General features: G+C 42.1%; 1 protein-coding gene across 1 annotated transcript in view; it reads left to right on the top strand.

The window, feature by feature from the left end:
* The window catches only part of LOC124620126 (odorant receptor Or2-like), a 66223-nt gene extending 39649 nt beyond the window's left edge, over nucleotides 1-26574 (top strand). Inside the window, exons 4-6 of the mRNA XM_047146797.1 lie at nucleotides 14149-14253; nucleotides 19214-19375; nucleotides 26414-26574. Coding sequence (XP_047002753.1) covers nucleotides 14149-14253; nucleotides 19214-19375; nucleotides 26414-26476 — 330 coding nt within the window. The 3' untranslated portion in view covers nucleotides 26477-26574. The remainder of the gene's footprint in view (nucleotides 1-14148; nucleotides 14254-19213; nucleotides 19376-26413) is intronic.
* The last annotated feature ends 721 nt before the right edge of the window (nucleotides 26575-27295 follow it).

Below are 27295 nucleotides of genomic sequence, written 5' to 3'. Positions count from 1 at the left end.
ATGTGTGAGGTCCTTGGGTTAGTTAGGTTTAAGTAGTTCTAAGGGAATGATGACCTCAGATGTTAGGTCCCATAATGCTTAGAGCCATTTTTTCGAACCCATGGGCGCTGCATTCAGCTGTTTATATAAACATCCAATATTAAAAAATGTAAAAACATTGCAATGATTAAAAATTTGTAGAACTTTCCATATATTATAACTATGAAACAGCAGGCAATATCTGACGGTCGCTTTTGAACTGGTGACGCGTAGTAGCACGCGAGCCACCGACGCGAACCGTTACACCAAACTGTAAACGGCACAGCTGACCGCATTGCTTTCTTTCGCTTTGAGCAACACACCCACTACCTATTTCAGAAGCCGGCCACAGCACTCTGGATGTGGATCTCGTCGGAGGCCCTCTTCCTGGCAGCGCTGGCGCGTGCTCACGGGTTCGTTGTCACAACCTCTTCGTTATGATAACACTGAACAACAAATTTGAAATGAAAGTGTGTAAATTGCATGATTTTCAGTTATTTATGTTTATTTAAGCATAAAAGATACAAAATCATCATCTTCATAAATATTTAGCTCATGTTTTTTTAAAAAATTAACCTATTTTATTTTTAAAAAATAAGTCACTAACTAAACATGCATTCATGTTCCAAGGTTCAGCATAACAAATTTCAAGTGAATAATTACTTTTATTATGTTATGTGTTATTCATTGACAAATTTCAGTGCCATTCTGGAAGTACAAAAGTAAAACATTAAGAAAAAATGAGGATAATATTACATGAATGACAATACTTCGTAAGTCTACATTGTACCAGAATTATGTAAAGCACATAAGAAAAAATATAAATTAACTGGTCACAAACGCATATAAAGGATTGGAAATGTTAAATGACCATATGTACAGTATAAGTATATACAATTACATATTTTGTTCAGAGATAAATTCAGAAGATGACCGTTTTCGGTTTGGCTTGACGTTTACACACATACTCAGGAACATTCATTATAACAGCCCAGCAGTCATCTGCTAAAATAGTAGGGCTCTACTTTCCGGCATACCTCTTCTCAAATGTGGCAATTTATTGATGAAATCGCTCCCCCTGTTCATCACTTTCCGCAACACAACATTTGGGGAAGAAGTCAAGATGACTATGTAAGAATTGCATTTTCAATGACTTGTTGCAAACAAGTTTTCATAATATGACAAAATGTTATCTACAATCTTCTTGTAATTTATTGCTCGTTTGTTCCCTAAGAATTATAAACAGATTGTCTTAAAACATTCCCATGCATGATTCTCATCACCTTGTATGATTCCATCAAAAGTATGGTCTCCAAAAATCTCTCGAATCTGTGGGCCTACAAAGATGGCCTTCTTTACTTTGGCATCACATAAGTAAGTTAATTTTTGCCTTAAAAACTTAAACACGTAACCAGCTTTGTTATCCCTTAACAAAGTTCTTCATGAGACTCCACTTGATGTGCAAGGGAGGGAGCAGAATCTTTTTAGGGTCTACTAGAAGTTCACTCTTAATGTTCTTTATATCTGGTTGAAAAATTTTTCTGGTGGGCCATTCATGATTACTGTAATGAAATACACCAGCTCGGCTATCCTATTCACAGAGAAAGCAATATTTATGTTGTTGTTGTGGTCTTCGGTCCTGAGACTGGTTTGATGCAGCTCTCCATGCTACTCTATCCTGTGCAAGCTTCTTCATCTCCCAGTACCTACTGCAACCTACATCCTTCTGAATCTGCTTAGTGTATTCATCTCTTGGTCTCCCTCTACGATTTTTACCCTCCACGCTGCCCTCCAATACTAAATTGGTGATCCCTTGATGCCTCAGAACATGTCCCACCAACCGATCCCATCTTCTCGTCAAGTCGTGCCACAAACTCCTCTTCTCCCCAATCGTATTCAATACCTCCTCATTAGTTATATGATCTCCCATCTAATCTTCCGCATTCTACTGTAGCACCACATTTCGAAAGCTTCTATTCTCTTTTTGTCTAAACTAGTCATCGTCCATGTCTCACTTCCATACATGGCTACACTCCATACAAATACTTTCAGAAACGGCTTCCTGACACTCGATGTTAACAAATTTCTCTTCTTCAGAAACGCTTTCCTTGCCATTGCCAGTCCACATTTTGTATCCTCTCTACTTCGACCATCATCAGTTATTTTGCTCCGCAAATAGCAAAACTCCTTTACCACTTTAAGTGTCTCATTTCCAAATCTAATTTCCTCAGCATTACCCGACTTAATTCGACTACATTCCATTATCCTCGTTTTGCTTTTGTTGATGTTCATCTTATATCCTCCCTTCAAGACACTGTCCATTCCGTTCAACTGCTCTTCCAGGTCCTTTCCTGTCTTTGATAGAATTACAATATCATCGGCGAACCTCAAAGTTTTTATTTCTTCTCCATGGATTTTAATACCTACTCCGAATTTTTCTTTTGTTCCCCTCACTGGTTACTCAATATTCAGATCGAATTACATCGGGGAGAGGCTACAACCCTGTCTCACTCCCTTCCCAACCACTGCTTCCATGTTCCTCGACTCTTATAACTAACATCTACTTTCTGTACAAATTGTAAATGGCCTTTCGCTCCCTGTATTTTACCCCTGCCACCTTCATTCAGAATTTGAATGAGAGTATTCTAGTCAACATTGTCAATAGATTTCTCTAAGTATACAAATGCTAGAAACGTAGGTTGGCCTTTCCTTAACTATTTTCTAAGATAAGTCGTAGGGTCAGTATTGCCTCACGTGTTCCATTATTTCTACGGAATCCAAACTGATCTTCCCCGTGGTCGGCATCTACCACTTTTCCATTCGTCTGCAAAGAACTCGCGTTAATATTTTGCAGCTGTGACTTATTAAACTGATAGTTCGGTAATTTTCGTATCTGTCAGCACCTGCTTTCTTTGGGATTGGAATTATTATTATATTCTTCTTGAAGTCGGAGGGTATTTCGCCTGTCTCATACATCTTGCTCACCAGATGGTAGAGTTTTGTCATGACTGGCTCTCCCAAGGCCGTCAGTAGTTCTAATGGAATGTTGTCTACTCCCAGGGCCTTGTTTCGACTCAGGACTTCAAGTGCTCTGTCAAACTCTTCACGTAGTATCGTATTTCCCATTTCATCTTCATCTACATCCTCTTCCATTTCCATAATATTGTCCTCAAGTACACTGCCCTTGTATAGACCCTCCATACCCTCCTTCCACCTTTCTGCTTTCCCTTCTTTGCTTAGTACTGGGTTTCCATTTGAGCTCTTGATATTCATACAAGTGGTTCTCTTTTCTCCAAAGGTCTCTTTAATTTTCCTATAGGTAGTAGCTATCTTACCCTTAGTGAGATAAGCTTCTACATCCTAACACTTGTCCTCTAGCCATCCCTGCTTAGCCATTTTGCACTTCCTGTCGATATTTTTGAGACGTTTGTATTCCTCTTTGCCTGCTTCATTTACTGCATTTTTATATTTTCTCCTTTCATCAACTAAATTCAATGTTTCTTCTGTTATCCAAGGATTTCTACTAGTCCTCGTCTTTTTACCTACTTCATCCTCTGCTGCCTTCACTACTTCATCTCTCAAAGCTATCCATTCTTCTTCTACTGTATTTCTTTCCCCCATTCCTGTCAATTGTTCCCTTATGCTCTCCCTGCAACTCTGTATAACCTTTGGTTTAGTCAGTTTAACCAGGTCTCATCTCCTTAAATTCCCATCTTTTTAGCAGTTTCTTCAGTTTTAATCTACATTTTATAACCAATAGATTGTGGTCAGAGTCCACATCTGCCCCAGGAAATGTCTTACAATTTAAAACCTGGTTCTTAAATCTCCGTCTTACCATTATGTAAACTATCTGAAACGTGTCAGTATCTCCAGGCTTCTTCCGTGTATACAACCTTCTTTCATGATTCTTGAACCAAGTGTTAGCTATGTTTAAGTTGTGCTCTGTGCAAAATTCTACGACGCGGCTTCCTCTTTCGTTTCTTAGCTTCAATCCATATTCACCTACTACGTTTCCTTCTCTCCCTTTTCCTACTACCGAATTCCAGTCAACCATGACTATTAAATTTTCGTCTCCCTTCACTATCTGAATAATTTCTTTTATTTCATCATACATTTCTTCAATTTCTTAGTCATCTGCAGAGCTAGTTGTCGTATAAACTTGCAGTACTGTAGTAGGCGTGGGCTTCGTGTCTATCTTGGCCACAATAAGGCGTTCGCTATGCTGTTTGTAGTAGCTTACCCGCACTCCTATTTCTTTATTCATTGTTAAACCGACTCCTGCATTACCCCTATTTGATTTTGTATTTATAACCCTGTATTCGCCTTACCAAAAGTCTTGTTCCTCCTGCCACCGAACGTCACTAATTCCTACTATATCTAACTTTAACCTATCCATTTCCCTTTTTAAATTTTCTAACCGACTTGGTCGATTAAGGGATCTTATATTCCACCCCCCGATCCGTAGAACGCCAGATTTCTTTCCCCTGATAACGACTTCCTCCTGAGTAATCCCTGCCCGGAGATCCGAATGGGGGACTATTTTACCTCCGCAATATTTTACCCAAGAGGACACCATCATCATTTATCCATACAGTAAAGCTGCATGCCCTCGGGAAAAATTACGGCTCATAGTTTCCCCTTGCCTTCAGCCGTTCGCAGTACCAGCACAGCAAGGCCGTTTTGGTTAGTGTTAAAAGGCCAGATCAGTCAATCATCCAGACTATTGCCCCTGCAACTACTGAAAAGGCTGCTGCCCCTCTTCAGGAACCACACGTTTGTCTTGCCTCTCATCAGATACCCCCCCCCCCCCCCCCCCGTTGTGGTTCCAGCTACTGTACGGCTGTCTGAATCGCTGAGGCACGCAAGCCTTCCCACCAACGGCAAGGTCCATGTTTCTTGGGGGGGAGGGGCAATATTTAATATACCCTAACTGCATACCTAATAGCAGTGCAACCGCTTTCAAGTCCCCACAAATCTGCCATTGAGAGTCATTATGCTTGATGGCTTCTAGTAAAATTTTCATGTTTTGGTAAGACTCTTCCATATGCACACTATGCCCAACTGGAATAGAAGGAAGCTCTTTACCAATATGCAGAAGTACTGCTTTTAAGCTCAACTTCGACGAATCAGTAAAGAGTCTCCACTCATCAGCCCTGTGATTAATTGTGAGAACCTTCGTTAGACCATTTAAGTCTACACACGCCACAAGACTACCTTGCATGTTTAAAAAAAAGAGTGAATTGTTGCTCTTTTCTGCGGTAGAATGAAACATTTACACTGCTTTCCAGATAATTTTGCTGCTGTAATCTTGATGCTAAAATCTCAGCATTAGCTTTAGAGAGATCCAAATCTCTAATGAGATGGCAGATTGCAGATATGGCAGATGGAATGTTGGGATAGATCACTGTCCGCTTCTTCTTCTTATATATTCCCTTCTCGATAGGAGGAACCATACAAAAGTAGCTGTCACAGACGTGGTTAGTTGGCTCACGCCATATTACGATACACTGCAAAGGGCATCGAACGTCCTCTTCCATGCATCCAGTTGCTGAGGTTGCTGGCACAATTATTGCAGATCACATGTAAAGCCCAGGATTTATCCTGATCACCTATATTGCACCCAAAATAACAACTGTAAGCTTTTTTAATCAATGAAGCTATTTACTGTTTTTGTGAAGCAAATGTCACTTCTCCACACACATAACAAAATGTGTCAGCACTGTTAACACAAACTCGTGGCATTTTTGTTCACTTCAGTAGCAGTCAACTTAACAACTGGTCATTAATCTGGAAACAAATGTGCAAAATTATTACATGCATTAATACGGTCACTGAAGTTGAAGAGGAGGGAGGCAAAGAGATCACTAAAATTGGTATCAAAATATTTATATCCAAAATATTGCACACAAGTAAGACCAGGGACAATATCATAATCCATTGTTACTAGTTATTACGACTTTGACAAAGCATTATGATATTTGATTTTAAACTTAACATAAAAATACCTATAATCACTGTAATCAAACAGTGTAAATTTTCATTCGATTTAGATTTTCGTTGTTGCATCGTGTAATTATCGAGTATATTCGATTCTTGATAGTAGAGAGGATCTCTAGTTTCCTCGAACGATAAGACCACATGGTGGGTCTCGCCCAAGGACTGCTGTATATCTTCATACAGCGGACATGGACGACCTCTTTGTGCTTTTCACTTCCTGATGAAGGATCAAAAATCTCAGCTTCATAAGTGACGTCCGACAAGCGACAAAGGGTATGATATAGCAAAATGTAGGGTAATAATAACTTTTTCAATAGTCCCACTTTCCGCAGAGTCATAAAAATCTATGCCATATTTCCTGGAGTATATGTCACTGGTCAGACTTTTGTGTTACAGCGTTATCGGCTGTTACGCTGGTTGTCCGCAGTATACGATATATACGAGACAGATGTCTTGCTTCTTTGCCCTTGATGACGACATCTTTCATGCAGTCATCCTAAGCTTCGCCCAGTTGAAACGGAGCGTGTGTATCCATTGCCATTTCGGCGTCGCGATCGTGAACTACAAAGAATGGAATGAATCAACGTTCGTGTGGCTAGAGGCTACCAGCGGGTAAACCGTTCTCCTGAGGCAAATCTATTCAGCTGATGCCACTTGGGCAACCCGCATGTCGATGAGGATGACATGTTGAACAAGACAACCCATCACTCTGTACCCGAGTGGAGAAAATCGCGGATCTGCCCGGGAATCGAACCTGGGTGCGATGCACGACAGCCTACCGTGTTTACTACTCAGCTATGGAGGAGGACACAAAGAATGGTGTGAAGCCTGTCGTGTCTTTCTTCAGTGTCTTATATGAAGGTGCTACGACAGACAGTATTGTATCATATGTTTTCTGTGTATTACCATCGCATATTGAGAGAATATTGACCAACATCTCACAAAAGCATTCTGCGTGGCACTCGTCAGTGGCTGGTAGGTCATTGTCATCCTGTGGGTGAAATCAAAATATCCCCTGATAATATACAACTACAAAACGTTCCACTATCACAGCCAATTATTTGTGGTGCACCTTGCTTCAAAATGATATCTTTTACAAGGAACTTTGCAATTTATGGAGTTTTGGCAGTGGCACAGCTTTGGTGACACCATAGAGGGTGTGGTACTCAGTGTAGAAATCCATCGGGGCCTGTTTGTAGACCTGGGCAACCACGCAAAGAGGTTTTTCCCAAATCGTTGAAATGACACTGCTGCAGCTGGAACTGGTAGTAACAGATGTTCAGGGGGTAACTGTAGGATGTGCTTCTATCACTGGCACTCTTTACAGTATTTCACATGTGTGTAACGGAACGTTACAGAACTACTGTAGAAAGTGCCATTTACGTTTTATACTGTCTTCAGCCTTCATGAACGTCTGGTGATCAGATGTTGTTGTGTTACGGAAAAACATCAAGAAAGCAGGTCATAAGTGCGCTAGGATGATGATAAATCATTTTCTGCCCATCAGAACATACACTCATGCTCATAAATTAAGGATAATGCTGATACATGGTGAAACAACGCTCTCGTGGACGGTTTTCGAGTTTAAATCACCTCGGGGTATAACCATGCGGTGCATTTAACCTGCGGGCGTCCCACGGTGGTGCTGCCAGCAGTCCACATACGCAGAGGTATGTTGGTGGATGTCAGACTACGGTGGAGCGAGTAAGTGTGCAGACGTTTTCAAACGTGCTAATGGTGACTGTGTTTTCAAAATGGCCCAAAGAACACATATTGAACACGTAGTGAGTGGTAGAATACTAGGGCGATAGGAGGCTGGTCAAACACAGCAGGTTGTAGCACAGGCCCTCCGTGTGCCACAAAGTGTGATCTCAAGATTATGGCAACGATTTCAGCAGACAGGAAATGTGTCCAGACGCTACAGCACGGGACGTCCACAGTGTACAAAACCACAAGAAGACCGATATCTCATCATCAGTGCCCGCAGACGGCCACCGAGTACTGCAGGTATCCTTGCTCGGGACCTCACCACAGCCACTCTAACAGTTGTCACCAGACACACAGTCTACAGACGACTGAACAGACACGGTTTAATCGCCCGGAGACCTGCAATGCGCATTTCACTGACCCCTGGTCACAGCAGCGCCTGCAAAGCCTGGTGTCAAGAACACAGTACATGGTCATTGGAACAGTGGTCCCAGATTTATGTTCACAGACTAGTCCAGGTATAGTCTGAACAGTGATTCTCGCCAGGCTTTCATCTGGAGTGAACCACGATCCAGATACCAACCCCTTAATGTCTTTGAAAGGGACCTGTATGGAGGTCGTAGTTTCATGGGTTGGGGTGGAATTATGACTGGTGCACGTACACCCCTGGATGTCTTTGACATAGGAACTGTAACAAGTCAGGTGTATCAGGACGTCATTTTGCACCAGTATGTCCGCCTTTTCAGGAGTGCAGTGGGTCCCACCTTCCTCCTGATGGATGATAACGCACGGCCCCACCGAGCTGCCGTCGTGGAGGAATACCTTGAAAGAGAAGCTATCATGCGAATGGAGTGGCCTGCCTGTTCTCCAGACCTAAACCCCATCGAGCACGTCTGGGATGCTCTCGATCGAAGTATCGCTGCACGTCTTCAAACCCCTACGACACTTCAGGAGCCCTGACAAGCACTGGTGCAAGAATGGGAGGCTGTACCCCAGCAGCTGCTCGACCACCTAATCCAGAGTGTGCCAGCCATATGTGTGGCACCACATTCTGCAATTATCCGTAATTTATGAGCATGAGTGTAGTTTTGCAAATACAATGTTACATTTAAATACTGAAATTTTCATTTGCATAGTTCCTAAGTCTCAAGGCTCTTATGATTTCCAGTAATGCTGAATGTTTCCCCTGATCAGCATCAATGTTATTTATTGCAGCGATGCCTGAAATTCTGTTCGCACTGCTGCGATGCACCAAAAGATTTCTTGAAAGGCAATATCGTCCTCGTTTCTTCGCCAGATTTTGCATACATTCTACACGAAGTCCACCTGAAACCTCAGTGACTTTCTCGTTAGTTGGCCTGAGAGGCCCATAAAGAAAAGTGGAATAAAATATGAATGCTCTGTCAAACAAATACATGACGGGAATTTGTTGTAGCCCTAAGCAACTGCAAGGATTTCTTTCTTGGTTGTAGAGTAATTCACCTTGGATATGTAGAGTACTTTGGAAGCATGACTAATCACCTCTAAAGCCCCTTCATGAACTTGTACTGGAACTGCAATTATCATGTAGCTGCTAGTGTCGGCTTCAAGTAATTTCACGACATTCTCGTTATTCTATGCTATGTCTCGAGAAGATTTTTGCACTCTCTTAAGAACGAGGATAGATCTTTCCTTTGTCTTGTTCCATGGAAGTTTCGCGTCTCCTCATAGTACTTCTTGTGAGAGACGTGCCCCGATGCATAATTTGTTTATGAATTTCCAAGTACAAGCTCATTCCGACAAAACTTCTCAAATCTGAAATGTGCGAAGGAGTTACTAAATCTGTGACTTTTATTATTTTCACAGCACCGGGAAAGACACCATGCCCATGAACTAGTTGCCTCAAGTTTTTTCGTCCCTGGGGGAACGAATGGGCACTTTTTCGGAGTTGGTCAGAGACCTGCAATCTAAACACACTTCGACAAGGTTTTCAGGTGGCTTCCGTGTTAATTAAATGACTTTATAAAACTACAAAGCCATTCAAATAGCAAAGACGTGCTGCCCATTTAAGGTGCGGAAGCAGAGTGTCCATCATGCATTCGATGGTGTCAGAATGTAGTCCCAGCGACATAACCCTGAAGTCATACATCCTATCAGGAGCTATGAAAGAATTTTCTTCCTAGCAACCCTCATCAACAGAATTTGCCAGTAACCCAACTTCACGTCCATAGTTGAATAATTCATTGATCCTTTCGACACGATTTTGGCCAGTCGATGATGGTCGAGGTAGAAATGTCATATGCCAATCCACCTTCTTCATAAAGACTACAGGAAACGACCAATGACTCTCCTGAGGTCCAGTTATTTCACCTTGCAGAATCTTCCCCAGTTAGATCCGGAATGTGAGTTTTTGGCGACACCCTAATGGTGAGTGATTCTTAGTCCTGATGCGGTGTTTCACCATAGGATGCTAGGTCTTCTCCTCTTCAGAATTTAAAGCATCCGTAAGTTGTCGTAGAAAGACTAACATTTCCTTACGTTATTCCTTCTCAGGCAATTCGACAGCAGTTTCCTCCACTGCGTTACCTGTAGAACCATTATTAGTTAATGATAGCTACCTCTACTGAACTACTTCGCCTGTTAGGGATGAGCTGTGGGGCTCGTGACAGTTAGTAATTCCTAGTTCTCCTCGTCCATCTGCAATGATTATGATCGGTTGCTGGTATGCAGATTTCGTTTGTAGGCCTGAGAAGCGTTTTGTAATCAACAATATCTTCACAGTTTCGCTGAGCATCTAGAATGGCGACTGGAAATGTCGATCGTGGCCGTGTAACAATATTTCCAACGGCAAACGACCGCTCAAAGGAATCTAAGTTATTTGTGCTTGTTGTAGTAGCTTCTTCGAACTGGAGCTCTGATCTCCCATAGTCCGTAACTGCTTGGGAAGTGTGCGAGGGGTCCCATCCAGCAATAATATTATCACTGAAGTCTGGTAAAACGGAATATTCAAAGGACTATGTTTTGTCATTGTTTGATGCACTTCCAATCCGTGTCACTTTCAGCTGGATGTATGTCCCATTTGAGAATTTCAGCACATTTACCTTCATATCACGAAACATAGTCGATCGGTTGATGACAAGCATCTGAAATTACAGAAAAAGAAGTCCACAAGTCGACTAAATTCTGGACAGGTTAGCCATCGATGACGATGTTGATGAGATTTCCCAACATCTTGATGACCGACGCACTTGGATTATCTTCATCCGTGGCAGTCTCAGCACTACAGACTTTCGCTTAGCTTAGTTTTCCTGAATTTGACGATCTGGCGAGCGGATGAGTTCGTTATAGCAAAGGGAGTCTTGGAAAGCCCCTCGACTAGGGTACAGTGTTTAACTTCGTGTGACATGATGACTGTCATTGTCTGCATTTGACTGGCGTGAGAAAATCTGTTTTGACGGTTGACATCTGGCGTTGCAGTAGTTGTCGAACACTCGTCTTCTCTCTTTGAAGTAGCTCAAAATATGCTCAGGACTTCCACAATGAAAACAAAACAGCATGTTGCTCTTTGTCCGCCATATGCTAGTTCTGTGGGTGAAGGAGTAGGTTGTATTTGGTACTCGTTTCATCAGTTCTGGCTTGTATAAAATGCTAAACTTCTTGTCTCATCACCTAGAGTGTCAGAGAGGTGATATCGAGGTGGTGTGCCACATATGCATTAGGAACCAAATTCTGTAGTCGCTCATACTTCTTTCGTCCAAAACTTGTTGCGCTCTCTTGATGCGCTGATACCGTCTGATGAATTCAGTGGCTTTTGTGATATTCTTCGCTAGACGAGCTTGGTATATGTCTGATTTGACTCCTTTCATCACGTGTGAGTTTTTGTCGGCTGCTGTCATACTCAGATTTGCAATATTGCACAGGACCACATCATTCTGTACGTAAGACTGTGCCATTTCCACCATGACGTTGGGTCCTGTTCGTACGTTTCCGCTATGCGGACTCACTGCTAATTGACACCAAATACCTGGAATTTGTCCCTGCTAACTCTTTTCTTTCAGGCTCTGCCGACCAGGTAAAAGTATACCTTTGGCAAAGATATCATGTCATCCCAACTGTCATATTTCCGATATGGTGGAACCTTAAGACATTTCGTCTGGATCTGACCTGCGTCTCCGGAAAACACTAACTAATACCTGGTGTGGAGCCGAATTGATGCTGTTTTGGGATCAGGTGGTTTCCTGAATATATAGACCTAGGGAACGGTGTATGGACCTGATGCCTCAGAAGCAACAGTGGCAGAATATTTTGGGAGAAATTTGGAGACTATATCGCGTAAACGTTCCGGTCAGTTATAGTTTTTGTTGTGTCCTCGTCGGAACTGTTGAGTCTTGTACCATAGGGAGCAAGGGAGAGGATGTTGTTTGTGGCCAGTATCCTCTTTCTACAACACTACTGCGCACATGTTTTAAGAGGGTTCTTTTCTTACATTAACTGGAAGCTACTTGTTTTAAGAGGGTCCATGTGTTGTGGTACAAGCTCTTCCGTAATAGTCCACGTTAGCCTTACTGCTGGTGAAGCACAAGTCCCGGTACACGATGAATGACAGACATCAAACTGGTATGCGAGTTGGTGCGACAGTGATTGAGCTAGTGATCGAGCGACTGTGCTAGTGACAGACACTGAGACTGACTGAGCCGTCCAGTCTGCGGCGTTGATCTAAATACTTGTGGTCAAGAGGGAATTAGCGGCGTATTGCTTGCGAGTCTGTCTTTGGCCTCTCTCCCGATAGGTGCGCTTGATCCAGCGTCTACTATCTTTCTTCTTACTACATCTTTGCTGACCAGGGTGCTGGCGACAGCTTACGCGAGCACAGTTTTAGATGCAAATTTCAACTTACCAGTACAGTCTGGGAGACACAAGTGATAATGGCTGACAAGTGGGATGAAGTCGTCTGAAATTGCTCTAAATGCTTCAGCCGAAAATTCCTTGCGCAGTAAATCGGAGATAACCGACTCGTGAAGGAGTTTATCTGTTGCTGTCCAACAGACCTGAACTTTCTGACTCAGCTTAGAACAGGGAGTTGGTAGTGGTCAAGAGGCTGTTACAACATCACTAAGTTCTGCTGTAAACATGAATACCAAGAGCGACAAGAAACATATTGCACATTACCTTCTGGGTGAACATGAAAATTTCACATCCATATTTGATAAAGTTGAACACCAGGTTAAAGATCATTATAATGATACGCTTTAGTTGAGCAAAGTCGTGTGGGAGTTAAAAGACCCACCGTGGTTCGTTATTTCATCGTTTGTGATACGGTCCCTTTCATTCGGTTTTTCTCCATCCGGTTGGCCAGAGGACTGGTCGTACTCTTTATAAAAACAACAATGAGAAGAATCCCTCTGCATTCCAGAAAACGCCAGTCATAATCTTGCTGACTACTGAAGCCAGCTTTGTCTCTACTCACGCCTCAGTACAGGCTTCCATCAACCTCCTCCCTCCGTTTGCGGCACAGAATGGCACAATCTTCTGTAGTAACAAAATGGTAGGCTAAATCAACTGGATTTTTTCTTACAATGATTCAACAGTTATTTTCGAATTTGCATTTAGTCTCAATTCAACAAATGGGATTCCATCTCATCAGACCTAGCTCAATATTAATTCTTAATGTATAATGTACCCTCCTCTCTTCTGAAACAAAATTGGTGCCAAATATTTTTATGCAGCTGCACGTCCATTATCATAGCATGCACTTTTTGCTTTTCCATTGCTAGTTCACTTTCAAACGACCACTAAGAATACCATATACCTGGAAAGATATACCACTCCACTATTCAGCTGTCCATCTATTAAATTTCGAAAACAAAGAAGAAGTATCTCCATGTATCTTCAGTATTTCTAGATGAGTCCCACTGGCACTAAGTCACACAACAGAAAGAATTTAGATGACGGTACAGCATTTCATTACATCCATTTCAACGAAACATGAAGAAGATAAATGCACTGATGCGTCACGTAAATAACAGCAACCATTTGATCGAATTATACCTTCATTTGCACTGTTTAGCAATATAAAATAAATTAAAGGAAAATAATTATTATCAGTGCAAAGTAAAGAAATTCTCAGCTGACTTATCTAAAACAAACTCCTCCACAAATTTTTTTAGGTTCCGAACTAAGACTACATTTTTTTCATCCCAGTTGGTATTTCTGATCTCTAGTGCTCACTTCTTGGAAACCTCATGTCTGTCTCAAAGTTTTTTAACCTTTTGAGTTTCTATTTTCTATATTAACCATTGTCTTCCTGATTTCCATGTATCTATATTCCAATTTCTTCCATTCTGCTGCATTTTACAATAATTTTTCTTTCTTTAGACTGAGCACATAGTTTTCTGGCAGCGCACAAAATATTTTGATTTCTTGTGCCTAATAGCAGCTTTTTTACAGAATAAAAACGGCCTGCAAGAGACAGGAAAATTTGGCTGCCATTTGACTGTAATGCTTGCAGAGCTCTTTGAATACTGCTGGTTTGGAGATGACCTCATTACGGAAGTGAGTATTTCATTGTAGAATATGCGATCTGCGCTTGCACTTGGTTTTATTTCACTACCAAGATTTCTTTCAGCAGACATTTCGTTTACTAGTGAAACAGGTTAGCAAGTGAGGAGCTCTCAAGTGGTAAGGTGCCAGGCCTCAAAAACATAACGTGTCGCCCAGAAAAGGTGAACCGATTTTTGTCAACAAGTTGTGCAAACTGTTATTATGATTTTCACAACAAGTTAAATTTGGCAGACTCAGTTAACTAGTAGAAAGTCAGCAAAAATATCTAGTATTTGATATCTGAGAAATTTCAGTTTCAGTTTTGAAATGGTGGCATTACTGAGATTGTTCTGTTTCAAAATCCGTTCAGTAAAGTTCAGTATGAATTCACGTACTACTGGAACACACAAAAACATTTCAGTTAATTAACTCACTGACTGGCTGATACTACTTTGATGGGCAGCAGTATACGAGAGAGAGCAACTTCTTCCGGAACCACGTTAAGTCGGCGCATTGGAGAGCTCACATTCCCCGTGGTGGGATGTAGTAGAGACAGTTGCTTACCTACCTGGGAAAAGAGGTCATATCACTCCATCGAGTGCATATCAAAGCACCACACCGGTTGAATAGTGACAGACACATCCTGCAATGCATGGAAATGCAACGCAGTTTCATGTGTAATATGGGAATGATATTCAAAAAATTAAATTCACCGTTAAAAACAAGTTGTCACAAATGTGATTTTTTTTTGGTTGCGGCAGATGGTAAGAAAATGAGATATACACTCGCGGGAATTGAAATAAGAACACCGTGAATTCATTGTCCCAGGAAGGGGAAACTTTATTGACACTTTCCTGGGGTCAGATACATCACATGATCACACTGACAGAACCACAGGCACATAGACACAGGCAACAGAGCATGCACAATGTCGGCACTAGTACAGTGTATATCCACCATTCGCAGCAATGCAGGCTGCTATTCTCCCATGGAGACGATCGTAGAGATGCTGGATGTAGTCCTGTGGAACGGCTTGCCATGCCATTTCCACCTGGCGCCTCAGTTGGACCAGCGTTCGTGCTGGACGTGCAGACCGCCTGAGACGACGCTTCATCCAGTCCCAAACATGCTCAATGGGGGACAGATCCGGAGATCTTGCTGGCCAGGGTAGTTGACTTACACCTTCTAGAGCACGTTGGGTGGCACGGGATACATGCGGACGTGCATTGTCCTGTTGGAACAGCAAGTTCCCTTGCCGGTCTAGGAATGGTAGAACGATGGGTTCGATGACGGTTTGGATGTACCGTGCACTATTCAGTGTCCCCTCGACGATCACCAGTGGTGTACGGCCAGTGTAGGAGATCGCTCCCCACACCATGATGCTGGGTGTTGGCCCTGTGTGCCTCGGTCGTATGCAGTCCTGATTGTGGCGCTCGCCTGCACGGCGCCAAACACGCATACGACCATCATTGGCACCAAGGCAGAAGCGACTCTCATCGCTGAAGACGACACGTCTCCATTCGTCCCTCCATTCACGCCTGTCGCGACACCACTGGAGGCGGTCTGCACGATGTTGGGGCGTGAGCGGAAGACGGCCTAACGGTGTGCGGGACCGCAGCCCAGCTTCATGGAGACGGTTGCGAATGGTCCTCGCCGATACCCCAGGAGCAACAGTGTCCCTAATTTGCTGGGAAGTGGCGGTGAGGTCCCCTATGGCACTGCGTAGGATCCTACGGTCTTGGCGTGCATTCGTGCGTCGCTGCGGTCCGGTCCCAGGTCGACGAGCACGTGCACCTTCCGCCAACCACTGGCGACAACATCGATGTACTGTGGAGACCTCACGCCCCACGTGTTGAGCAATTCGGCGGCACGTCCACCCGGCCTCCCGCATGCCCACTATACGCGCTCGCTCAAAGTCCGTCAACTGCACATACGGTTCACGTCCACGCTGTCGCGGCATGCTACCAGTGTTAAAGACTGCGATGGAGCTCCGTGTGCCACGGCAAACTGGCTGACACTGACGGCGGCGGTGCACAAATGCTGCGCAGCTAGCGCCATTCGACGGCCAACACCGCGGTTCCTGGTGTGTCCGCTGTGCCGTGCGTGTGATCATTGCTTGTACAGCCCTCTCGCAGTGTCCGGAGCAAGTATGGTGGGTCTGACACACCGGTGTCAATGTGTTCTTTTTTCCATTTCCAGGAGTGTACATACATGTATCTTACAACAGACTTATATTTGTTACTGGAACAAATGTGCTAATGCGAACGTAAGTCGTGAGAACGTTGAACACTTGAATACTGAACAATATCTAGAGAAATTAGACATTTGATAAATGCCACTCAGATGTTTCTGTAGCATGGAAGGACTGAAATAGTACATAGCTGTACATAGTTACAAAGTTAATTTTGAATTTTTAAATACTTGCTATTGATATGGATATGTAAGCAAGCAAGTGAAGCAATCATCAATATGACAGTTGTTCTGAACACCGCAGTGCGTCATTAGGCATGGTCCTGTTAGAGGTGGTATGTCGATGCCTTCCTCCGACCCAGCCAGTAGCATGGGAGGCTAAGATTTAATGTGGATTCTGAACCAAAGTGTAACTCATCATTTTTCACGTTACCAAATATTGCAAGAAATGATAGATGGGATAAGTGACAGACAAAAAAACCTGGTATTGATTGGTGATCAAACCCGAGCACTTTGGACGTGTACGCTGGCACACACTGAGACAGTATTTATATGTTACTCCAAAGACTCATCAACTGCATCAACATAGGATTAAACAGCCAACCGGTTGCACATAAGCGATAGGTACAATGACAGTTTTTGACACCTATTAGAGGTGTCTTCATCAGAATGAAATGTTTGCTAAATCCTGTGTTTAACTATTTTCTTCTTGTGTCTTTGTATGTATAAGCAGTTGGCTGTTTGATCAAAAGTTGAAACTAGTATACGGTTGAAACTTCCTGGCAGATTAAAACTGTGTGCCCGACCGAGACTCGAATTCCGGATCTTTGCCTTTCGCGGGCAAGTGCTCTACCATCTGAGCTACCGAAGCACGACTCACGCCCGGTCCTCACAGCTTTACTTCTGCAGGAGAACTTCTGTAAAGTTTGGAAGGTAGGAGACGAGATACTGGCAGAAGTAAAGCTGTGAGGACCGGACGTGAGTCGTGCTTCGGTAGCTCAGATGGTGCCGGCACGGTAGCTCAGCGTGTTCGATCAGAGAGCTAGCTGGCCTCTGTACATCTACATCTACATTTATACTCCGCAAGCCACCCAACGGTGAGTGAAACGATCAACAACGAACTTCAATGGATGCCATATGACGTCCGCTACGACCAAATACAATGAACAACAACGAACAAATTGAGGGGGGAAAAAAATTAGCTCAGGGAGACGAGGGAACACTTTAAATACAAAAAAAAAGATGGTAGAGCACTTGCCCGCGAAATGCTAAGGTCCCGAGTTCGAGGAAGTTTCATATCAGCGGACACTCCGCTGCAGAGTGAAAATCTCATTTTAGTATACGGTTGCTGAATAACAGCCATGTTAAAAACTGTAAAATAGCGTAAAAAAATACTGAAAATAATACGAGTATAGATTATTTGTAACAAATTAAACTGGCACATTTGAGAAAACTTATTTTACTTGCTAATTATCGAATGCCATTTTTACTGTTTACAGATAATAAATATTCCCTCCTGGAGCTGTATTTTGGAATTTGCTGTTTCACCACGACTAGAATAGATTAGTCAGTACGATTTTATCTATACAGAAATGTATTGTAAATTGTTGTTATATAAGTCGCACATGTAGCATGTTACTCACCTAAATGTTGTCAGTAATCGAAGTTGTTTAATAATTTCATAGCAATGATTACTGACATAGAAACCACAAGCAAGTTTTAATTACTTTCTTCGACTTTAGTTACTAAATCTCACTGAAAGAAAGAGTTGAACAATTTTCTACTAACGGAATAGTTATCCCACAACGTTATCACTGTAATATCAGTGACGCTAACTATTTCAGTTCATTCTCGTTAATTTTCCTTATTAATTCCTTTTCCTGAGAACAACGATTCAGAGCACTTCACAAACTCGTAGTTTTTGCAGGAAACGCTTTAACAACTTCAGCATTTAAACATGGTTCAGAGCAAGCATTCAGCGCGTTACTCAACCGCTAGACGTTCCTTACCGACTCTCAACGGCAGATTGAATCCTTCAGACATTTTCTGACGATTCATCCGGCAGAGAACTCTCTGAAAGAGGGAAGGGTACTGCCTCAAGACTCGGTTCAGAATGTTGTTTCGCTCCAGAAATTTCATATCATTATACTCCCTGCTGCGCAGCAAATGCTTCATACAAAAGTACTTTTGCATCTGGAAAGAAAACTGCTTCCACAAAATGTGGCAATTAAGTCTGATTACACGTCAGGGATATACAGGCCACATAGAAAAAAAAATGTTTCAAATGGCTCTGAGGACTATGGCACTTAACATCTGAGCTCATCACTCCCCTAGAACTTGGAACTACTTAAACCTAACTAACCTAAGGAAATGACACACATCCATTCCCTAGGCAGGATTCGAACCTGCGACCGTAGCGGTCGCACGGTTTCAGACTGAAGCGCCTAGAACCGCTCGGCCACAGCGGCCGGCGCAACACAGAACGGAAAATGGTATGCTGCAGTATATTATTTGTAATTCACACCCTGCTACGTGTTGTAGTAACAACTCTACTGCACGAGTCTGATGATTTGGAAAATTCCATATTTCCAAAGTTATTCTGACAACGTTAAACTGAGGATTTCACAGTCCCTTAATCTTTTATCCATAATTCGATGTACGCCACATACTTTTATTCGCAAGATACAGTATTCTATGTCATTTTAATGTTGAAACTATTCTGCATAAGATGATTGTATTCATTCACAACGAGTGGCCTGCTGAAGGTGGTGGACTTTTGCAGAGCGAGAACGTGGCCCTGGCGGCGTACGACGCGGTGACGTCACTGCTGGAGTGCCCCGTGTCCATCAAACGGTCGCTGCTGCTCGTGATGCAACGCGCGCAGCGTCCTCTGTGTATCACCGCCGGTGGGTTCTTCCCACTCTCCAGGGAGTCCTTTGTCTCGGTAAGGCGACTGGTCCCGTATTCCTGATCCCATTCTGTAATTCATGTTCCTCCTGTAGTACAGCTCATCTCACGGAAAACTCTCACTTTTATCAGCAATAGTTTATACGTTGCCCAACTTACATATCTTCATATAACCTTGTGTGTGAAAGATCTAATGCTACACAGCTGTAACTGTAACTTTCCTTTCCTCGCTCTCAAGAAGAAAAGAACTGATAGCAGCTACTGTTACAGAAACAGTTTGAAGTGTTGTCCTGAAGGTTCTCGAAACATTGTTAAGAAATTCCAGTGCACCAGCAGAAAATATTCATTTTCTTCAACTAGTGAACCTTGAAGGTTGCGTCGCGCCGCGAGGTCTGGGGCGCCTTTTCACGGTCCGGGTGGCTCCCCCTGTCGGAGGTTCGAATCCTCCCTCGGGTATAGGTGTTTATGTTGTCCTTAGCGAAAGTTAGTATCAGTTAGATTAAGTAGTGCGTAAGCATAGGGATCGATGACCTGAGCTATTTGGTCCCATAATACGTTACCAAAGTTTCCAGAAAAAATTTCCTGCAGGTTGCAATGCTACAAGAGTTGTTGTTTCTTTGTGTAATACATGGATTCCGCTCATTACACAAATTGTACAGTAATGGTAAAACGAAATGTTGGAACAGATGAAAGCTACAAAATTTATGTACTATTTCCAGTGGAAGAGCATATTTTCGACCCTAGAGTACATACAGAATTAAGCCCTCTAAACAAAACAAGATTGACTGTTATCTACTTCTGCATCTAACAACTGATTTTTCCTAGAGCCAAGAATTTTGCAAACAACATCTGCTGTTTGTGACAAAATAACGTTAGGAAGCTCCAGTGGTGCACAGCCCGTCAAGGAAATTTTTGCCAGCTGAACCAGAAGAATGTCTCTCTTTCATTTTCCTGGAACCCATATCTTTCAAATTCTATGGTAGATACTATTTGCTAACGCAGGTGGTCTTGATCTGTCGAAGTTCTCAAAGAACTTTATCAGCTCTGGTGGCGATGTGGTGATCGTAATGTTTTCGTATTCAGGAAGATCCAGGCCGAGACCATTTCATATAGATCTCTTCAGATTTTCCTTACGATTCATAAAAATCACAATGATTTCTAAAGTAGCTAATGCCTTCCTCCATCCTTTTCTCGTGCTAAGTGTTATCAATCTCTTATGAAGTCGATATCGACAGGACATAAGATATTTTCACTTTCACTGAAGCACTTTCACGTCCTTCTGAATGTCATGGTAGAATATTTTCATGAGTAACAAATTAAAACTTTATGTACGTATTTAATATCTGACATTTAGTTTGCAATTTTTGTTTTTACGAGAGAAAATGTTATGCTGTCTGAAAACTGTGAAATGAGCAGTAACTAAAACGCATTTCCGAGCGGTACGTTTACACTTTTATCGACAGTGATTAAGAGAAAGCTGAAATCTCGCTTTCTGTAATTCTCTGTTCTAGATAGTGGTAAGTTCATTAACTATAAAACTGCTGTTTATGAAAATCAGCCTACAGTAGTAGAGAGTTTCGTCCGAAGCTCGTGGGCGTGCGGTAGCGTTCTCGCTTTCCACACCCGAGTTCCCGGGTTCGATTCCCGGCGGAGTCAGGGGTTTTCTCTACCTCGTGATGAGTCGGTGTTGTGTAATGTCCTTAGGTTACTTAGGTTTAAGTAGTTCTAAGTTCTAGGGGACTGATGACCATAAATGTTAAGTCCCATAGTGCTCAGAGCCAGTAGAGAGTTTCCGTTAAAAAATTTCTGGGCACGGTGTGTTGTACATATTATTTCCAAAACATAATTTTAAAAACTAAAAATCATTAAGTAGGTCTTTACGTATTAGGGATTCTAAAAGTATACCACACTATGATAAAAACGTAGAAAAACCGTTAAAATGTAAATATACGTCAAATCAGTATACATAAACTGTTTTAACTGTAGTTTGAAATATCAAACTGAAAAATAACTCAGATATTATTTGTGTTCAGTGTACATCTATATTTATCATAAATAATTCAAGAATTAAATGAAACAGATACCTATTTTACTGTCGCAATTTGTATACTAATACCGTTGAATTCATTAGTGACTGCCCCATATCGCCAATCTAGAATGATTTCTGCGAACAAGTTTATGGTTTATGCTTAATATGAATATTCACACCTCAAAACTTAGTAAATTTTTTTATACCAGTGCAACTGAGGAGTAGGTAATGCTCTTTTCAATAATGACTCACCAGCACAAAATTGGTATTACCTCCTTCCCTGGACTACGACAGGGAAAGAAATGATGAAGTGTTTTGTTGAGTAATCCGCCCCGACCGGTAAGGTCGGCACTACTGTTGTTGAGCTTTCTAGGGACTTAAGGTCAACAACACTGAGAAACTAAACAATCATGCCACATGTTTAGTATTAGTAGTAGTAGTTTTATTCACATGTCGATCACTTTTATGAGAGTATTAGACATATCGTGGTATTACGATTTAAGGTCAATAAAAATTACGTAATTCGTGTACACAAGCATTTACGTTCTTACAGGTCTAGTTTGACAAGGATTGGATACGTAGTCGGTCGCGGCCATGTAGTAGTAACTAACCCGTCGTTCGCCTGATGTAATTTAGGGAAACCACGGAAAACCTAAATTTGAATGGCCGAATGAAGATTAGCAACTCCACCCTCTGAAATACGATGCCAGCCTTTACAAACCATGCTACTTCGTCAGTTACATCCCCAGTGTACAATAGAGTTCTATAAATAAATCCTTTAGGCCTATAATGTAAAAGACTAATGATACACTGTTCATTCGTTTCGCATTCCCAGTCAATACACTCACTGTACCCACACTGTTTCACGATGGGTCACTAAACACATTACCAGCTGATGTCAGGATCATAGTGACGATTTCAGGTTTCCATTTTGTATACCACAGCTTCCCAAACATTTTGCGATTCAGGAAACACAGAAATCATTCTCTGACTCCAGTGAATTAATCTCAGGAAAACCCCTAATGGAACGTGGAAAATCATTATGCAAACATACATAGGCGAGGCACTTTCAAGGAGTTGTGTTTTCGAGTGGCAAAATAGGTTTTCGGGAGGCAGAGTGTTGTGTACATAGTTCCGCGTGGTCAGCGCGTACACAACTTTCCCACTAGAGCGCGCCCCGCTAAGCACAACAGCTCAGGCGCAGCGCTCGTCCGTCTCCGCACTACGTGATGGCGCTGTCATAGAGACGGACAAAATTCTGCTTCCGCCGATCCGCGTATTAATATGTAACGCAGCCAATGAGATTGCTGCTAACGTAGAACCTTTTCTCCTCGCGGATCACACTCGCCCAGTGATACATGAACGCGCGAGGTATTATAACGAGTGTACAGACCTCCGATTAGTCTGCATTAGTCTGTAGTCAAGTTTCAGTCTGCGCCTAATAAGATTGTCATATTCCTGTACATAGCCATGAAGATAAATGTATAGACACTTTGTCAAGTATCAGAGATATGTGAGAATAAGATTAACGTACCAAGACCAAAGGAACTTCAGATTGTCAATTTAAATAGCATCCAGAATCAAGTTACGTACTGTTTATGCTTGTTATTATTTTAATAAATGTGTGTGAAATTAATCAAGTTCTGTTTAAAGTTGGCCACCGTCAATCTGCTACTCTAAGCATGCAAGTGGCATTTCTATCGTCTGACCTAACGGCAGAAGATAAGCACGCCACGATTAGACCACGAGACATATTGCTGACGCTCGCCTACTTCGTTAGAGCGACAAGTCAAATAATCTGATGGCGTGTGTGCCGAAGGTCTTACAGTACGCACACCACACAGAGATTCAGTGCAAGACGATCCCATAGCTGGTCACCCGTCAGCAGCACATACCGATGCAAACTTGGTGCGGGTAATTCAGTTATTGCAAGAGGTCGGTAATATAACTATGTGTGCGGTATCAGAAAAACTTAATTTGAATGTTAATGTGTGTTATAAGGCCTTACGCGCAGATTTAGGGAAACGGAAACTTAATGCACAACTTGTATCTCACACACTAACATGCAGACAGAAAGAGGAAACACGATGAAAATCTGCTGGACTAATGGATAGAGCCACATGTGATCCCACATATCCTGCCAAAGATTACGGCTGTGAATGAAAGTTGGTGCTACCAGTAGGACTCTCATACGAAGTGTCAAAGTGCTGAATGGCGGAGTATTGGATCACCAGTCTCGAAAACTGTCAAACGAGAACCTTCGAGAACAAAGACAATGTTGATTGCTTGATAGTAAAGGATTAGTTCACCAAGTGTATGTTTCCTCGAGGTGAAAAAGTGAGCAATTCAACGTCGCCACCCTGATTTGTGACTTTCTCAGGATTGGTTCTTACTGCTTGACAAAGCAAGACCACTTATTGCTTCACCTGTTGAGTATCTGGCCAGATATTCTGTTACTGCCATCCCACATCCGCCATACTCGCTCGACCTCTCGCCTTGTGGTTTTTTTTTTTTTTTTTTTTTTCCTTCTTCTTCTTTCCGCGAGTGGAAAGGCGACTGATAGCTGAAAGGAAAGTTTCATCAGTGTGTTACAGACATCGAACGGGATTTGACAAATGATCCTACAAGCACAGCAGCTGAAAATTTCCCTTGTTTCTTCCAAGACCTCCAGAAAAGTTGGCAAATATGTGTAGATAGCCAAGGGGACTATTTCGAAAGGAGTTGTGATCATTACTTGTTAAGTATTTCTATTTTGTTAAAAAACCTATTGTTGTGACAAGGATAATGTCAACCATGCCCATGCCCTCTCTCAGCCTGATTTATTTACTGGTTTTTTTTTTTTTTTTTTTTTTTTTTTTTACAGTATTAACAAGCTCAAAGTCAAATCTTATGAGACAGTAATAACTTCGCTCCTCCAGTAGCCACCTGAAGTCCTCTACAAGTATAAAAGTCACTGACATGGTCACATATTGGAACCACAGACGACGGCTTCACTGGTCTCTAGAACTGGATTTTCGTATCTATTTATTTATTTATTCTTTGCATAATTTTTTACTGACAGAATCCAAAAGGCTACAATCTTTTCTGAACTAATCAGCGCACAAAAATTGATATTGCTTATTCTCGAACTCTGCTCCAGCTTGTGGCATCCATACAAAGGTTAATAGAAGGAAACTGTTACACACACTACACAGTTCACTTCTGTTAAAGCGGTGATCTGCACAGCACAAGTCCTGCAAAAATGAAAAAAATGTTTTTTTCTCTTACTAAAACATAACTGTTAAATTTTAAGAAACTGTTTAGTGGGAGGGTTGTACAATGACGCTAAACACCTTCTATAAAGGGCAACGTAAATACTACGTAGATAATTTTAGCATAACCTCTCCACTACTTAGCAGGCCTGCATATAGTAAAAGGCATTCGGCCGTGTCTTCCCCAGAGATTCCCAGCGTACTGATCAGTATATTAAAATCTCAGATTTTTAGATGTTTACACGTACACATGTCATTGTAAACCAATGGAATGGACAATGAAGTAAATGTAATAATATGTTGCCAGGATCGGATAGCGTTTCTGAAATGTTAGTATTGGCAACAATTCGAAAACAAAAAATTGGCTTAGTAGTTTCTGACTTCATAAGAATTTGTAATCTGGTATCAATGATTAATTCATATTTGCCACTATACGAGGTCTGTTCAAAATATTCCGGAACATCGTCTACAAAATTTTTGTAAGCTTGTCTTCTACTTATTGAGCATAGTTTCCTTCGAAATACTCCTCATCACTCCCAACGCAGTTCCCTCTTGCGGAAGCAGTCTTCGTACGCCTGTTGCTGGATCGCACGAAGCACCGTCTGCGAATTTTCTTTTATCCCGTCTATCGTTATAAATCGTCATTCTTTCAATGGGATTCGCAACTTGGGAAATATAAAGAAAGTCCGAAGGAGCCAAGTCTGCAGGTAACGAGGGATAAGGCGGGACAATGATTTCGTTTTTTGTGCATTAGTCACGCACCAACAGGGACGAATGAAAGGGAGAGTTATCGTGGTGCAAGAGCCATGACCTATCTCCCCACATTTCAGCACGTTTAGCCTCTCATATTTTTTCACAGGCGTCGCAACACGCCCCGGTAGTACTGAGTACTGTCTATTTACAGGTTGTCCCTGTGGCACGAACTCATGACCTAATCCGTCAAAGTCAAAGAAAACTATCAGTACGGCTTTGACATTTTACCTGACCTGACGAGCTGTTTTTGGTTTTGGAAAACCTTCCCTGTCCCATTGTGAAGACTGAACCTTGGTTTCAACATCATAAGCGTAGACCCATTCTCTTAAGCAACTTCCCTTTCTCATCTGTGCAAGCCAAAAGCTCTTCACACACTGCGAGGTGAAAGTATTTCTTTTCTTGAGCCGTGGGACGAACTTGGCACCGACACGATGCAATGCAAAATGCTGTGTGAGGATGTCATGACATGATCCAACTGAAATGTTACACTCTTCTGCAATCCCTCGGGCAGCCTTCAATTGGTACGGACATTTTCGTTGACGTTCCTGATAGGAGCATTATCGGTAGACGCCGAACGGCGTCGTCAACGAGAGTCACCTTTACCTTCCGTCCGGCCATTTTTGAACCGTGTGAACCATTCGTAACACCGAGTACGGCTTAAGCACTCATCACCGTAGGCTCCCTGCATGATTTGGTGTGACTCTCTACAGGTTTTATTTAGTTTCGCACAAAATTTAATGCATTCGTGTTGCTCCTCTAACTCTAACATTTCGAAATTCCCAAACTGCGAGACACAACGAACTACTCAATACAGCACTGAACAATAACTAACAGACACACAACGATGAAACTTCCAGCAGTTAACATATTAAGCACAGGGAAGTGCAGGAATGCCAACCGCATTTCGCTGCACCACACCACTGGCGCGAAATTACGAATGTTCCAGAATTTTTTGAACAGACCTCGAAGAACGACGAAGTAATTCTCAACAAATACCTGAATATGTGTAGAATCTGCACTCATCATTTTTCTTCTCTTACAGGTCGTCAATGTGTCTTACTCATTCTTCGCAATACTGCGAAATTTCAAGAATGAAGAGGAATAGCGCGCTTCTAATGCTTTTCTCACGCTTTCTTCTGTTACACAGGAACACGACTTCAAAATTGAGCAACAACATTTTATTTTTCATTGTGAGGCTCGGTATATTTTCTTCATGATAGCTCCAGATGCTTTATATAGTACCATTAATTTATATACTGCGACAAATAATTCGTTAAACAGATATGAGAACAGCGTACGCAAATATGAAAGTTAATCTGTAGCAGTAACAGCAATAAACCCGACTACACAGCAAATGTATTACCTGAATAAATAACGCTGTTTTTGGACCGTGATTCTGACATACTCCAGGTAAAACATAATCACCAGCGCACACGTCAAGAATAGTAGTAGCGATTTGCTATACTACATGATTTTTAACGTAGCATACCCTCCTTGGGAGAGTTGTTTCATCACATACAAAACTGCGAAACCAAGAACGGGACATGAGACTAAATTGAACATCATACCAATGACTAGGTATGTGACAGTACACAAATGATCAGAATTGCACATATTTGCTTGAGCCCTTACTATGAGAAGTCAGTACAAGGTGCAGTCAGCGTATTAGCATGTAGTGAAACGGAATAAACTAAAGTCCGGTTATGTATATAGTTCACATAACCTACCTCAGGATGTTCACAAGCTGTGAAAAATGGCTTTGGGATTTTCTAGATGATAATGAATTGTGCTCTTATTCCTCTCTGGCTTAGCAGTTGTATCATAAATTGCTCTTATGAAGTGGATGTCTAGTTAAGTTCTGCGTCTGCATTTATACTCTCCAAAGCGCTGTCAGATGCATGGCAGAGGTCGTATCCAATGGTGT

The sequence above is a fragment of the Schistocerca americana genome, chromosome 6, assembly GCF_021461395.2.
Source record: "Schistocerca americana isolate TAMUIC-IGC-003095 chromosome 6, iqSchAmer2.1, whole genome shotgun sequence".
NCBI classification, from domain to species: domain Eukaryota; kingdom Metazoa; phylum Arthropoda; class Insecta; order Orthoptera; family Acrididae; genus Schistocerca; species Schistocerca americana.
Note: the sequence above shows the minus strand (reverse complement) of the source record. Positions and strands in the feature narration are given on the sequence as shown.